This window comes from Centroberyx affinis, unplaced genomic scaffold (genome assembly GCF_046629955.1).
Source record: "Centroberyx affinis isolate AG114_WGS23_722 - 3 ecotype Tasmania unplaced genomic scaffold, CSIRO-AGI_Caff_v1 ptg008289l_1, whole genome shotgun sequence".
NCBI classification, from domain to species: domain Eukaryota; kingdom Metazoa; phylum Chordata; class Actinopteri; order Beryciformes; family Berycidae; genus Centroberyx; species Centroberyx affinis.
This window is the reverse complement of record NW_027284121.1, coordinates 1-16,403: the sequence shown is the minus strand read 5'-3', so window position 1 is coordinate 16,403 and position 16,403 is coordinate 1. Positions and strand designations below refer to the sequence as shown.

General features: G+C 45.6%; 1 protein-coding gene across 1 annotated transcript; it reads left to right on the top strand.

The window, feature by feature from the left end:
- Nucleotides 1-15: 15 nt before the first annotated feature.
- On the top strand, nucleotides 16-15,733 carry LOC139640073 (tyrosine-protein kinase TXK-like; the record flags this gene model as incomplete). Its single annotated transcript, XM_071514235.1, has 10 exons — nucleotides 16-191; nucleotides 6,087-6,135; nucleotides 7,058-7,139; nucleotides 7,916-8,047; nucleotides 11,204-11,268; nucleotides 12,280-12,339; nucleotides 12,874-12,928; nucleotides 13,902-13,981; nucleotides 15,377-15,501; nucleotides 15,659-15,733. Coding segments are annotated over exons 1-10 (736 nt in total), but the record flags the coding sequence as incomplete, so codon positions are not given.
- Nucleotides 15,734-16,403: the final 670 nt, after the last annotated feature.

The window sequence follows — 16,403 nt, the reverse complement described above, 5'->3', positions numbered from 1 at the left end:
CCTCTGACATGTCGACCTCGCTGGCGCCGTCGATCGCAGAAGAATCAAAGCTGACCTGGAAAACTGGAGCTGAGGGAGCGATAGAGGAGGAGGAAGAGGAGGAGGAGGAGTGAGGAAGAGGTGGATGAAGAAGAAGAAGAAAAGAGAGAGAGAAGAGGAGACGTAAACACAGTCAACCATGATTCACTCAAGCAAGTACCTGTGCACCCCCCCCACACACACACACACACACACACACACACCAAACTGCAGCACGAACATACAAAATCAACTGTCACTATAGTCAAAGATAGAAAATATTGGCTTGGACACACACACACACCGCACACATGTACAAACACACACACACACACAGAAAACACACATATTCAGTCACATGATAGCTGACGATACATTACATTACATTACATTACATCATTTAGCAGATGCTTCTGTTGGCGCTTTTGTCAACAGTAGTGAAACCAACTGTGCATCACAGTCATCAGCTAAGCCTTTTAATAGGAATAAGTAGCATTTGTTGAAAAAAATATATATATACATATATATATATATATATATATTTTTTTTTTTAATAAGTTTAAAGAAGGGTAAGAAGATAGGTTAGTTCAAGAGAGGTCTTGGTGTAACCTGAAGAGATGTGGGAAGAGATTTGGAACCTGACCAGAGATTGTAGATAGGTGGGGGCAGTCTGATGTACTGCCCTGTAGACGAGTACCAGTGTCTTGAATTTGATGCATAAAGAGATGGGAAGCCAGTGAAGTGATCGGAAGAGGGGAACGACGCGAGAGAATTGTGGTTGGTTGAACACCGGATGGACTGCAGCTGTTCTGAATGCACTGTAAAGGTCTGATGGCAGAGGGTCGCCCCAGCCAGAAGAACATAGTAGTCAGTAGTCCAGGGGGGAGATGACAAGAGCCTGGACCAGGACTTGTGCCGCTTCCCTCGTAAGGGACGGTCAAATTTAGCGGATGTTCTAGAGGGAGGACCTACAGGAGTGGGTCGTTGCTGCAATGTAGGCAGAGCAAGACAGCTGGTGGTCCAGGATCACCCTGAGGTCCTTGGCAGTCTGAGAGGGTGACACAGTGGTGTTGTCAACAGAGATGGAGAGGTCTGGTGAGAGGGCAGTCTTTCCCTGGGAGAAAGAGTAGCTCCGTCTTGTCAAGATTGAGCTTGAGGTGGTGCACAGACATCCGAGCACTGATGTCTTTGAGACATGCGGAGATGCGTCCATCAGTTTGTGTATCTGAGGGGAAGGAGAGGTAGAGTTGAGTGTCGTCGGCATAGCAGTGATAGGAGAAGCCATGAGAGGAGATCACATGGCCGAGAGACGAGGGATTTAGTATAGAGATAGAATAGCATGGGCCCTACGACTGAGCCCTGAGGGACACCGACCAATACAAAATAAAAGCTACACACACACGCACACACACACACACAGAGTGAAATGCTTTTAACAACCTGCTTTACACAATACAGGACACAAATGCAGATGATCGCAAAAGAGAACAAACACATTCAAACATGTTAAGACATTTGGCTCGAGTGTGTGTGTGTGTGTGTGTGTGTGTGTGTGTGTGTGTGCAGTGCTAAGGCCTAGGTGTGCTTGACGTTTCTTACAGCAAAACGGCACACTCTTTTTTCTTTTCAAAGATGATTTATTGTGTATTTTTTCTTTTTGCCTTAATTACATGTTGAAACTAGGGAGAAACCATGGTCTGGAGGTATGGGGGTGTAAGACTGGATTGGATCATGGTCTGGAGGTATGGGGTGTAGGACTGGACTAGACCATGGTCTGGAGGTATGGGGGTGTAGGACTGGATTGGATCATGGTCTGGATGTATGGGGGTGTAGGACTGGACTGGACCATGGTCTGGAGGTATGGGGGTGTAAGACTGGATTGGATCATGGTCTGGAGGTATGGGGGTGTAGGACTGGACTGGACCATGGTCTGGAGGTATGGGGGTGTAGGACTGGATTGGATCATGGTCTGGATGTATGGGGGTGTAGGACTGGACTGGACCATGGTCTGGAGGTATGGGGGTGTAGGACTGGACTGGACCATGGTCTGGAGGTATGGGGGTGTAGGACTGGATTGGATCATGGTCTGGATGTATGGGGGTGTAGGACTGGACTGGACCATGGTCTGGAGTTATGGGGGTGTAGGACTGGACTGGACCATGGTTTGGAGGTATGGCGGTGCAGGACTGGACCATGGTATGGTGGTATGAGGGTGTGGGACTGGACTGGACCATGATTTGGAGGTACGGGGGTGCAGGACTGGACAATGGTCTGGCGGTATGGGGGTGTAGGACTGGGATGGACCATGGTCTGGAGGTATGGGGGTGCAGGACTGGATCATGGTCTGGAGGTATGGGGGTGTAGGACTGGAGCATGGTCTGGAGGTATGGGGGTGTAGGACTGGACTGGACCATGGCCTGGAGGTGGGGGTGTGTAGGACTGGACTATGGTCTGGAGGAATGGGGTGTAGGACTGGACTGGACCATGGTTTGGAGGTACAGGGGTGCAGGACTGGACCATGGTATGGAGGTATGAGGGTGTAGGACTGGACTGGACCATGGTTTGGAGGTATGGGGGTGCAGGACTGGACCATGGTCTGGAGGTATGGGGTGTAGGACTGGACTGGACCATGGTCTGGAGGTATGGGGTGTAGGACTGGACTGGACTATGGTATGGAGGTATGGGGGTGTAGGACTGGACTGGACCATGGTCTGGAGGTACGGGGGTGCAGGACTGAATCATGGTCTGGTGGTAGGGGGGTGTAGGACTGGAGCATGGTCTGGAGGTATGGGGGTGTAGGACTGGACTAGACCATGGTCTGGAGGTATGGGGTGTAAGACTGGACTGGACCATGCTCTGGAGGTGTGGGTGCGTAGGACTGGACCATGGTCTGGAGGTATGGGGATGTAGGATTGGACTGGACCATGGTCTGGAGGTATGGGGATATAGGATTGGACTGGACCATGGTCTGGATGTATGGGGGTGTAGGACTGGACTGGACCATGGTCTGGATGTATGGGGGTGTAGGACTGGACTGGACCATGGTTTGGAGGTACGGGGGTGCAGGACTGGACTGGACTGGACCATGGTATGGAGGTATGGGAGTGTAGGACTGGAGCATGGTCTGGAGGTATGTGGGTGTAGGACTGGACTGGACCATGGCCTGGAGGTGGGGGTGTGTAAGACTGGACTGGACCATGGCCTGGAGGTGGGGGTGTGTAGGACTGGACTATGGTCTGGAGGTACGGGGGTGCAGGACTGGACCATGGTATGGAGGTATGAGGGTGTAGGACTGGACTGGACCATGGTTTGGAGGTACGGGGGTGCAGGACTGGACCATGGTCTGGAGGTATGGAGGTGTAGGACTGGACTGGACCATGGTATGGAGGTATGATGGTGTAGGACTGGACTGGACCATTGTCTGGAGGTACGGGGGTGCAGGACTGGATCATGGTCTGGAGGTATGGGGGTGTAGGTCTGGAGCATGGTCTGGAGGTATGGGGTGTAGGACTGGACTGGACCATGGTCTGGAGGTACAGGGGTGCAGGACTGGACCATGGTCTGGAGGTATGGGGGTGTAGGACTGGACTGGACCATTGTATGCAGTTATGGGGGTGTAGGATTGGACTGGACCATGGTCTGGAGGTATGGGGGTGTAGGACTGGACTGGACCATTGTCTGGAGGTACGGGGGTGCAGGACTGGATCATTGTCTGGAGGTAGGGGGGTGTAGGTCTGGAGCATGGTCTGGAGGTATGGGGGTGTAGGACTGGACTGGACCATGGTCTGGAGGTGGGGGTGTGTAGGACTGGACCATGGTCTGGAGGTATGGGGTGTAAGACTGGACTGGACCATGCTCTGGAGGTGTGGGTGTGTAGGACTGGACCATGGTCTGGAGGTATGGGGATGTAGGATTGGACTAGACTATGGTCTGAATGTATGGGTGTGTAGGACTGGACTGGACCATGCTCTTGTGGTACCGGGGTGCAGGACTGGACCATGGTCTGGAGGTACGGGGGTGTAGGACTGGACTGGACCATGGTCTAGAGGTACGGGGGTGTAGGACTGGACTGGACCATGCTCTGGTGGTACAGGGGTGCAGGACTGGACTATGGTCTGGAGGTACGGGGGTTCAGGACTGGACCATGACCTGGAGGTATGAGGGTGTAGGACTGGACTGGACCATGGTCTGGTGGTACAGGGGTGTAGGACTGGACTGGACCATGCTCTGGTGATACAGGGGTGCAGGACTGGACCATGGTCTGGAGGTACAGGGGTTCAGGACTGGACCATGACCTGGAGGTATGGGGGTGTAGGACTGGTCTGGACCATGGTTTGGACGTATGAGGATGTAGGACTGGACCAAAGTCTGGAGGTACGGGGATGGAGGTCTGGACCATGGTCTGGAGGTATGGGGGTGTAGGACTGGACCATGGTCTGGAGGTATGGGGTTGTAGGACTGGACCATGGTCTGGAGGTTTGGGGGTGTAGGACTGGACTGGACCATGGTCTAGAGGTAGGGGGGTGTAGGACTGGACCATGGTCTGGAGATAATCTAGCATCAGTAGCTTGCTATGAATAAACCCTCATAAACTGCATAGCATGCTAGCTGTCTAGCAGTAAACAAACCAGCTGCGTCGATTCGTAGCCTTTCATCTCCTTCAGAGGTTGACAGCACGGAAAAACAATGCAGATGTTCACGTGTTTTTGAACGGGTCTTGTTTGTCCAACGTTTAGCTTCGCTGTTTTTTCTTCTTACTGCTTTCCTCTATTGCTGTTGATGTTCTAGCTTCTCCTCTCTGTGGCCGCTAGCTTAACCTTGATAGCCAAAACCAGCTCACTGCTTCTATTTATTTATTGTGTTTTTAATGTGAAGAAAGTTGCTTCAGATAGACCTAACAGTTATCAAATTAGCTAGCATCTCTGGACAACAACTACAAACAACTGCTTTAATTTACCAGGGAAGTTAAAGAAGTTATCTAGTTAAATAGCTTACGAGCTAGTTAGCTACTATCTAGCTAACAGGACATAGCTTGGCTGTGATTGCTCTTGTATGTACAGTTTTCCGCCCTGAGTGTGACGCAAGTTCAAAATGGCCGCCGTGGAATAAGGTCTATGAAACAGGAGAAAGCAAGAAAGATTGCTAACTAGCTAGTTAGCTTGGGAAACAATTCTGAATTTGCTAATGTGCAATCTGCAGTAGTGCTGAGTGTGTTGCCTCATATAAAGAAAAACCCAACACACCCAACAGTGTGTTAACAGGGCTAGAACTCTGTTGGAGGGACGCCACACCCTAAGCATGATGGGATTTTTACTGCTTTATTATCTCAGTGACCAAACCTGTGTTCAGTATACCTTGATCCCTCAGTTACGCAAATGGTACTTTTATTTTGGCAGTTACCTGTAAGTCATATGTGATCGTCATCTGTTTATGAATGTGTGTGTGTGAGTGTGTGTGTGTGTGTGTGTATGTTGGAACCATAGACACACAGGAAATTGGCATTCTCTTGAACTTTGGCATTCTCTCTCTCTCTCTCTCTCTCTCACACACACACACACACACACACACACACACACACACACACACACACACACAGAAAGACACACTGAAACACTCATACACCCACATAAAAACGGAGACACTGTGAAACAGATGCAGAAACACACAGGTGTGTCCACACATACACCCACAGAAACACACACTTACAGAGAAACACACACACACACACACACACACACAGTTGAGTGAGTGAAGAGCGTGTGACTTCTGTTGAAAAGGAAACATTATTTCCTGACAAAGACCTCCTACTCAAAACCACAGAGCGAGAGAGACATTGAAACAAAAATAGACAGAGAAAGGTTGAGAGAGAAACTGTGACAGCTTCGGTTTTTAAACATGGCCGTCTTTTGTACAGGTAAAGGATGCTGCTCACAGGAATAAAGGAAAGGAAAGGAGAGAGAGAAAGAGAATATAAACAAAATATTCCTATAATATTAGGCATTAGAGAAAAAAGCAAAGAAACCAACAAACTGATAACTCTTCTTCTTCGTCTTCTCTCTTTCCTCCAGATCACTCCTTCCATGCTGTCTCCTGCTGTTGCTGTGCCGTCCAGAGCAGGTACGGCATGACACCGGGTGCCAAAGTCGGGTTCGGGGACACCCACGGGTCCCTGTGGGTCTTCTGCTGGGTCCCCCAGCAACATGAGGAACAATATAATTTGCCAAATTCATAATTTCCTAGAAGTAATGAAGTTATTGCACTCTATTTTTAAGATAGACAGATGTGTGACCAAGTCGACTTTGCTCAAGTCCCAAGTCAGTCTCAAGTCTTGAGGCTCAAGTCTCAAGTCAAGTCCCAAGATTACCAAGTCCAAGTCAAGTCCATGTCATTAATGTCAAGTCCCGAGTCTAAATGTAGATCACCAAGTCAAGTCCAAGTCAAGTCCATGTCATTGATGTCAAGTCTCAAGTCTAAATGTAGAACAGCCAAGTCAGAACAAATCAAGAGTCCAGTATCAATTTAATATCTTAAAGAAAACTAAATATCTAGGACTTTTCAATGCAATATGGTTTTAATAGGATAAAAACTTGGTAAGAGCATCATGAGTTTGATTTCTAGAATCAGTTTCAACTTCAATAAATTCAATCATTCCATACAAATTCAGAAAACAGAATTTAAATTCAGTCGTCTGCTGGAACAAATCTCATCACTTTCAATCTGAGTCATTTACACAAACACAAGATCTCAAGTCAAGACTTTAGAAACCTTTTCAAGTCATCAGAGTACAAGTCAGAGTCAAGTCCCAAGTCACCAGAACCCTGTTTAGAACAGACAATAGAAAAGCTATAAAACAGTTATTTATCTATATGAAAATGTTGCAGATTATTACTTTCAGAGTCAATACTAGATTGAATGACTTGTGTATATGAACATACATACATGTATACATACACAGACACATAAATTAGAAAGACAGATAGACAGATAGATAGACACATTGATCAATAAAGTGATTGATGGACTGATTGGCTGTTGGCAGGGAGATCAGCACCCGCATGGAGCTGGAGGGAAGAACTTCTCTCTGCTTCCAGAGCCGACGCTATCCTGGACACGCCTGCAGGGTAGGACAGTGTGTGTGTGTGTGTGTGTGTGTGTGTGTGTGTGTGTGTGTGTGTGTGTGTGTGTAAGTGAAAGGAAGTGGAGTGAATGAGGGAGAAAGAGGGAGAGTGGTTGCATTGGAACTCTTCTCTGCCATTTGCCTTTTACATTTATGTTAATTGTTTTAATATACTCAAGGTGCTATGTGGATTATTTTTAACCATCAATCTATCAAATTAATAGTCTCTCTCTCTCTCTCTCTCTCTCTCTCTCCCCTCATCCCTTTCTCTCTCTCGCCCCCTCTGTCTCTCTCTCTGTCTCTCTCTCTCCCCTCCTCTCCCTCCCCCTTCTCTCTCCCTCTCTCTCCCTCTCTCTGTCTCTCTCTCCCCCCCTCCTCTCCCTCCACCCTCTTTCTCTCTCTCTCTCCCCCCTCTCTCTCCCTCTCTCTCCCTCCCTCTCTCTCTCCCCCTCCTCTCCCTCCGCCCTCTCTCTCTCTCTCTCTCTCTTTCTCTCTCTCTCTCTCTCCCCCCCCCTCTCTCTCTTCCCCCCTCCCCCCCTCTTTCTCTCTCTCTCTCCCTCCCTCCCTGGCTCACTCCCACTCTCTCTCTCTCTCTCTCTTTCTTTCTCTCTCTCTCTCCCCCCCTCTCTCTCTCTCTCTCCCCCCTCTCTCCCTCCCCCCTCTCTCTCTCGCTCCCTCTCTCTTCCCCCCTCCCCCCTCCCCCCTCTTTCTCTCTCCCTCCCTCTCTCCCCCTCTCTCTTCGCCCCCCCGCCCCCCCCCCCCCCCCCCTCTCTCTCTCAGGTGGACCGGTCGAGGAGGAAGCTCCCCCCTCCCCCTCCTGAGGATGAGGACGGCGAAGGCGCTGGGCTGCTAACGGTCGTCGCCATGTACGACTTCACCGCCAAGGAGGACACAGACCTCACGCTCCACCAGGTGCACACACACATTTTAACAATTTATTTATGTCCACATATAAGAAAACGTACAAGGACACAAATATTGAAGGTGCAGTAAAGTACATTCACAAAATCATGGACCAGTGGCATCACAGATCTTCACAATACAAAACATAATACTCAGTTCTCAGGGGTATAAGTAGCAGCGTCTCCGCCATATATGGTGGCTGCCAATAATAGCAGAGACAGCACAGTACTTTGCAAGCCGTTTAGCCTTTTTGGGCATCCCAAGTTGTTGAAGCCCTCTTACAACCAACCTGTGAGTGTGTCCTAGGCTGCCAAATATGAAAACAAGTAGTCTGCACCTATAACCAGCTCTAAGATGGTATTTAGGAGTGGTTGGTATTTAATGACCTTGGTCATAAAGGCTTCCTCTAGGCTGGAGTCAAAGGTGCAGGCTACCTCTAAAACAAACACTTCTTTGGACTTTTCATTAACCACTACAACATCTGGTGTTAAGTCCAGTCCAGTGTTGTTGTTGTTGATGTTGGTGAAAATCCATAAGAGTTCGCCGGGTACTTGTAGGGGTTAGCAGGTAACTGTGTTCACCGTATGTGGCTGTTGCCTTGACGGAGGTGAGGGGGTCAGTTATAATGTCCTCTGAGACCCTCGCAGTCCCAGAGTCAGACCGCGCCCACTCCAGGGACACTCCAGTTCGGACACAAAGATCGTTCAGATCCGGCCAATCTGACCAGACCCCAAAACCAGCAGAGTGGGTGTCAAGTTTTCCACTGGGTTTCCTTCTGAATCCAAGGAAGTGGGGCTCTGACTCCCTGGCCAGTGGGACCTTGCGTCTCCTTAGGTCCAGGAACAGGGAGAATCGAGCCAGCTCCCTAACATCCTTGTCATCATTATTCAGCATGTTCAGAAGGTGGGAAATCCGCATGCTGGTATAAATCCATGCCACATTTGGTACCCCCAGCCCTCCCTCCCACTGGGGATGAAAGATAATGTCACGGGTGCTGTGTGTGTTGAGTCCAAGCCACTTTCGCACTAAGCTCACTGTTTTGTCATTCATTTCACTTAGCACTTTCTGTTGGACGTGGACGTTGGAGAACAGATGTTGTACTTTAGACAGTGCCACCTGTCTAATAGCTTCCAACTTCATAGTCAGAGGCAGTGTGCATCTGTCAATCAAGTCCAACCTGGATGTGAACTCAGACAAGATGATGTTAACTTGCTCCTTCCATTCTCCTGCAATGTTGATTTTATGTCCAAGATAAGTGTATGTCTCATGGAGAGAGTATACACGTATGGGTCTTGTTGCTACTGTGAACACAGGGCAAGTATCAGCTTTTGAGCGGTACCAACGATTCCCTCCACTCCTCCTCTCATACAGAACAGCACATTTTGTGTCCTTGACCTCCAGGCCTGACCATTCCAGAAATGAATCTGTCCTGGTGAGCATGTTCTTAATTACACTCTCTTCTCTAGAGGCTAGCTGGACATCATCTGCATAGCCCTGTACTGGGTTGGGGGAGATCACACCGTTGGGGGCACATTGACACATCCACTTTAACCATTGGTTGATAGCAATTATAAAATTAATTGCGCTCCATGGACAGCCAGTTTTAATGCCTATCTGGAGAGGTGTTGGGTGAGTGAGTTGTTTTCCACAGATTACTTGGATAAAGGAGCCTCTGTATACATCTTTCACTATGTCAATGAACAGTTGGGGTAGCTGTATTTCCTCCAGTGATCTGATCATGACATTGTGAGATAGAGTCCCAAATGCATCTCTAAAATCAAGGAAGACCGCATACAGTCTGCAGGACTCATGCTTAAAGTCATCTATCCCTGTTTTAAGGCAGAATACATGTTCATTCATACCCTGCCTATTAATGTATGCCTTCTGCTTGGTGGACAGGATGTCAACATCCACCAGCCAAGGGAGGACTCTAGCCAGTATGCACTTCATGAATACCTTATAGATGGTAGGGAGGAGGGATATATCCCTCCATGTTGATGGATCTTCAGGGATGTTGTCTTTTTTGGGGATACGATGGACTAGTGCTCCTTTCCATGAATCTGGTACTCTCTTATTTTCCAAACAGACATTAAAGATAGTTGTTAAAATCTGACATGACTGCGCGGCTTTAAGAGTGTCATATGTCACCCCATCCATGCCGCTGGCTTTGTTGTTAGGAAGGCTATGTAAAACAGTCTCTACCTCCTCATAAGTAAAGTGCGTGGTGTCAGGGAGGAGTGTCGGCTTAAGTGGCAGCAGATTCTCGTGCCAGGGTGGGGGTGGGAGATCATCGCTGAGCCTTTGGTTTTGACATTTGTTATCATAATAAGTTTGTATGGCTGCAATGTCGCTGGGGCAGGGGGGAGGGTCAGGTTGCTCACCGTTGTTTAAAATGACCTGGATCGCTTTAGATCGTTTATGCTGCCAAAGATATGCGAGTTTATTCCTGCTCACCAGGGAGGGCAGGACGGTATCGCGCAGGAAGCGCAGCTGATCGCGAATCCAGTCAGCTGTTGAGGCCGGTGTTAAAGTTTCAGGATATGGTTGTGCCAGTGGGAACTTCTTCAAGACTCTTGCCACGTATTTCAAAAGTTGTAATCCGAAAGGTTTACCACTGTGGCTTTCCGCTGTGAAAATCCCGTTCTTGAAGAATATTCCGTTTAGCAATGTAGCGAGCGTTTTCCACTTTCTTGGATCACCAGAGGAAACAAAGTTCTTCTCGCGCTGCCGATTGGTGTTCAAACGGTCCCTGAAGATTTTCTCATGGGTCTGGAAAGCCATCCGTTGCTGCTCAGACAGCGGACGGACGTACTGCTGGAAAGGCCGGGTCTGTTAGCTCCCTTCCCGGTAGATGTTCATGGGAGGGGTCATGAGATAGCCGCGGCTGATGGTAGATTCTCCCGGTGAGTAGAGCTCGTTTGTATGCAAGCTTGATTGTCGCGATCAGGCACATAGTCCACAGAAGTTGCCAATGCATCTTAAACTGCACCTATTACATTAACGATGGTAATTACAACGGGTGTGGTTGTTTAGGTTATTAAAACAACAGTTGGCGTTCACCTGCACTTCACCTACGACCTGCCGCCATCATGCGCGCATGCGCACACACACACACACACACACACACACACACACAGAAGTGATGATACAGTACTTGTCTCACAGGGGGAAGAGTACATCATCCTCCATAAGCAGGACCAGCTGTGGTGGAGAGCACAGGACAGACATGGGTGAGTGGAAATTAAAAGTTTTATTGCAAAACACTATATATCTGTTTGAAAAAAACATTAAAAAAACAACATTATTATCTTAACTCTCCTATTATGTTAAAATGTAAAGACATCTGTCTGTTTCATTGACCCCAGCAATTTAAACCTGCAAAAGACGAATGTTCTGAAGTTTACACTTCAGAACATCAGCAAGTAACACATAGCAGTTAGTCAATAATGTAAACCAATAAAAAGTAACACCAATAAAAAGTAAATTAGTCACCAAAATAGTTTTTTAAAGAGCTGACAGGGCCTCATTGGCAGAAAATCTTCAGGTGAGATAAAACTATAAAAACTTGATAAAACTGCCTGAAGCATGGGAATGTTTTTTAAAGATCAAAAATTGCACTGGAAAGTTCCCTCAGTATCAGTCAAAACAAAGAGAGAGGAAATATGTGTAAAACTTTTATATTTTCTCTGGTTTTATAAGGCTTTTGTACAAAGTGTGTTCAGGAGCTTGAAAATGTATCATGTTAAATTTTATATTTATCAGTTTTCCCCATGAAATTAGGAAAAGTCATCAAGTATCAAGCTGAAAAAATAATGTTAATCATGTTTTTAGAGACGTTAAATGTTAAATTTACAGTAATGAATAGTGAAAAAAACTCGCTCAGTATTTTGCTATAATGAGAAACTTTTCTTGTTGTAACAAAATTTTCTTCTCATATTCGTTCTTCTCGTCATCATCTTCTTCTTCTTCCCATTTTTTCATTATCATTTATTTATTTATTTTATTATACCTGTAAGATGCCTATATGTAATTTCAGTTTCCTCTTCTTGTCCTTCTTATTGTTATTCTTTTGTTTTCTTTTCTGTTTTTATTAGCAGATGCCTGTAAACATCCATTCCTTCCTATCGTCCTCCTCTTCCTGTCTCTCTTCTTCTGCTCCCTCTTCTTCTTCTTCCTCCTATATTTTAGCAGTTTTAATTTTTTTCTGAGATTTCGATTGTCTTGTTTCCACTGTGGATCAGGAGTAAAGGCTTCATCCCCAGTAACTACGTGACAGAGAAGAACAGGATCGAGGCAAACCGGTGAGTTCGGGCTCTTGTTCTACAGATCAGTTCAGGTTGGACAGTTTGTTGTATTTTCTTGGTGGAAACTGGAGCATAAACCAGTATTATTGATATCATTATTATTATTATTATTATTATTATTATTATTATTAGACCATTTGACGCTGTACTTTAAGTGTCTGAGAGGCGTTGTCCGGCGTTTTGTTCACCTTGACGTTGTTTATCTTTTCTAAAATAGCTGTAACACATCTTGTAATGAAAAAAAAAACATGCAAATATTGAATAAACCTTTTTCTTTTTAATCAATAACAATTAAACAATGACAATAATTTGATGTTATTCTTCCGCCAAGCATTATATATAGTTCTTGAACAGCAGCTATAAGAGAAAAATACACTGGAGCATTTTAAAGAACCTTAAACTGAACCACTCAAATAAAAGCACATTCTAACAACGTCTGCGTAAAACGTCTTTGATCATGTTTGTGTATAGATTGAGGAACAGTTGTAATTCCTATAAAATGGGACCTAAATGTACTTTTTCTTTCTTGAGGTGGTACTGCAAGAACATCACCAGGACAGAAGCTGAACTGCTGCTGAGACAGGAGGTACCTGTCTGTCTGTCTGTCTGTCTGTCTGTCTGTCTGTCTGTCTGTTGTCTGTCTGTCTGTCTGTCTGTATGTTGTCTGTCTGTCTGTCTGTCTGTCTGTCTGTCTGTCTGTTGTCTGTCTGTCTGTCTGTCTGTCTGTCTGTCTGTCTGTCTGTTGTCTGTCTGTTGTCTGTCTGTCTGTTGTCTGTCTGTTGTCTGTCTGTTGTCTGTCTGTCTGTCTGTTGTCTGTCTGTCTGTCTGTCTGTCTGTCTGTCTGTCTGTCTGTATGTTGTCTGTCTGTCTGTCTGTCTGTCTGTCTGTCTGTCTGTCTGTCTGTTGTCTGTCTGTCTGTTCTTCTGTCTGTTGTCTGTCTGTCTGTTGTCTGTCTGTCTGTCTGTTGTCTGTCTGTCTGTCTGTCTGTCTGTTGTCTGTCTGTCTCTCTCTCTATCTGTCTGTCTGTCTGTTGTCTCTCTCTCTCTCTGTCTGTCTGTTGTCTGTCTGTCTGTTGTCTGTCTGTCTGTTCTTCTGTCTGTTGTCTGTCTGTCTGTTGTCTGTCTGTTGTCTGTCTGTCTGTCTGTTGTCTGTCTGTCTGTCTGTCTGTTGTCTGTTGTCTGTCTGTCTGTCTGTCTGTCTCTCTATCTGTCTGTCTGTCTGTTGTCTCTCTCTCTATCTGTCTGTCTGTCTGTTGTCTCTCTCTCTCTGTCTGTCTGTCTGTCTGTTGTCTGTTAATACTGCTTGCTCCAATGTTTTTTATTTTTGAGTTTTTTTGTTTGCAGTTTTGCAGATTTCAACCAAACCCCGTTTCAAAACCAGAGCAGTGTGAAATAAAAAAAAGTATCAAACATGTATAAATACACTCTTGAGGACCACTAAAGGGGATTTTAGTCCAGTTTAGGGGCCCCTCCCACAGCTTTTGGGGGCCCCTTTTGTTTTGACTAGTTGTCAATGAAAGTGATTGTGGTTGAATCTCCTGAATGTGATGCTGTGTGCAGGACAAAGAGGGGGGGTTCATGGTGAGGGAGTCCAGCCAGCAGGGAGTCTACACCGTCTCCGTCTACACCAAGACCTTAGGGTGAGTCTCCACATCTGGTCTGGTCTGAATCCCCAAACTGTTCCTGCCAAAAAAAAACACTGGACTTGCTGCAGACTTCTGGCAGAAGCTTGTAATAAATTCATTTTAAAAGATCCTATATGGCAGTGATTCTCAACCTTTTTCATATCAAGGACCCCTAATTCAGTCCACATTAGGGCCACGGAACCCCATTTGATGAGGTTCTGTCTCTCAGACCCAAATCTGAGCATATTTTTATTGTTAGATATGATTTTGTCCAGAATTCCATGACTATCTGTATTGTAGGTAGATAGATAACAGAGAAACTATGATCAGAACAGTCTTCTACATTCTCTAATTGTGTTCATTTATTGTAAATGCAATAATGGTGAAGTTTAACAATTCATCAATTTGCTGGGGACCCCCTGGAACCCCCTCAAGGACCCCTGGTGGTCCCCGGACCCCACGTTGAGAACCACTGCCATATGGTATAAAGCAGGACTCCCCTCTCCTCTGTGATGATAAAGGAGTTGGATGGTCTATCTAAACATGGTGAAAGTATCAAAACTAAATCCACACAATCCATATTAAAAAAGCCTCTAAACGAGCCGTTTGGACTTCTGTAACTTTGTGATGTCACAAAGGTTCGCTCATTATCATTTTTGTAAGAAATAACAGACTAACAAAGTGTTTTTTTCAAAGCGGTTGAGCAGTTGTCTTTGTTTATTAACCGGAGAGTTTTCCCTACCTGTAGCTGCCTGGCCGCGGCGTCTCACGTTTCACTCTGGAAACGGTTAGCCAATCGGAACAGAGGGGGTCGTTAATATTAATGAGCCTTAAAGACACGCCGACAGAAACGGCCTGTTCTTGGTAAGGCTCAGAGAGATGCTGGAAAATGAACGTGGAGAAATGGATTGAGAGTGTTTTTGGTTCATGACACCACACACACAGCTTTGAATGGACAGAAAGACACTAAATAAAACTCTGGAAAGTGGAGAATAATAAATGTAATAAGTCTTGAAGCCTATTTTGCGCTAATTAATTAATTACTTTCTTACAATTACGACAACACATTGAAACACATTGCTGATTCCTTAAATTTCACATTTTAGTTGATGCTGTTATCTGGAGCGATTTGTAAGAAAAAAGGAGGGAGGGAGGGAGGGGGTTCAGCTGTTCAGGGATTGAACCTGTGACACCAGGCCATCCGGACATCCCATAATATTTAATAGGATACTTTATCTTTCCTAATTCTCATTGGACTATACAGGACAACTGTTATTTACACTGTATGTAGTATGCATGTATTCTTTTGACCAAAACAGACTTCTCTCTTTCTGTGTGTTGTATACCTGTGTGTGTGTGTGTGTGTGTGTGTGTGTGTGTGTGTGTGTGTGTGTGTGTGTGTGTGTGCAGTATTAACGGGAACATCAGGCATTACCAGATCAAGAACACTGACACCGGACAGTTCTTCCTGGCAGAAAAACACACCTTCAACTCCATACCTGAGGTCATACACTACCATGAACACAACGCAGCAGGTACACACACACCACACACACACACACACACAGAGAGAGACACATACACGTTTGTGCATGCTACCATACGATGATTTCATACATGTCCCATCCACAAGTCACCTCTTTGCTGCATGTGTGTGTGTGTGTGTGTGTGTGTGTGTGTGTGTGTGTGTAGGTCTAGTCACCAGGTTGCGGTATCCAGTGGGGCCGATGGGACGGTGTGTTCCTGCCACCGCTGGATTCAGCTCAGGTAAAAAAAACACACATGTTAGTTAAAGGATCAGTCTGGTGTTTTTTAATGCATTTCTTACCGTCAACAAATCCTATGAAAATAACAAAATCAACAATGCGTTTGCTCTTCATGTTACTTTCTGACTTCCCATGTTCTGTTTTTAACCTTCAACCCGGAAGTCATTGGCTCCAACTGTAAGATAAAAACCTTTAAACACAGCTCACAAAGACATAGTTTACATTTTAAAAATCGATAACTGTTACCATGAAAAGTCAGACTGTTGTAGTTTTTACCAAATCAAATTCAAATGGGAGCAAATTCTTCATTACACCGGGGACTATTTTCTGTGCTACGGAACTACTTTCCTGAGATGGCAAAGTGTTTACAGCCGGCTTATTAAGTTGTTTGAGGAAAAAGTCGTCCGGCCCGGTGCATGGTGATGATGAAATATGTTTTTTAATAAAATGGAGGGTAACACTTTATAATAACCATCATTAATAAATGGTAAATTGATAGTTAATTAAACTTTAGTTAATAGTTATTTTACTGTTAACAAACAATGAAATGATCATTAATAATGTTTACTAATTATTAGTAATGCTATAATTTGTTATTTTATCATTCGTTTGTGTAATATAAAATCATTTGTTTATAAATTATATATTGTATCATAGCTGATAAGAGACGG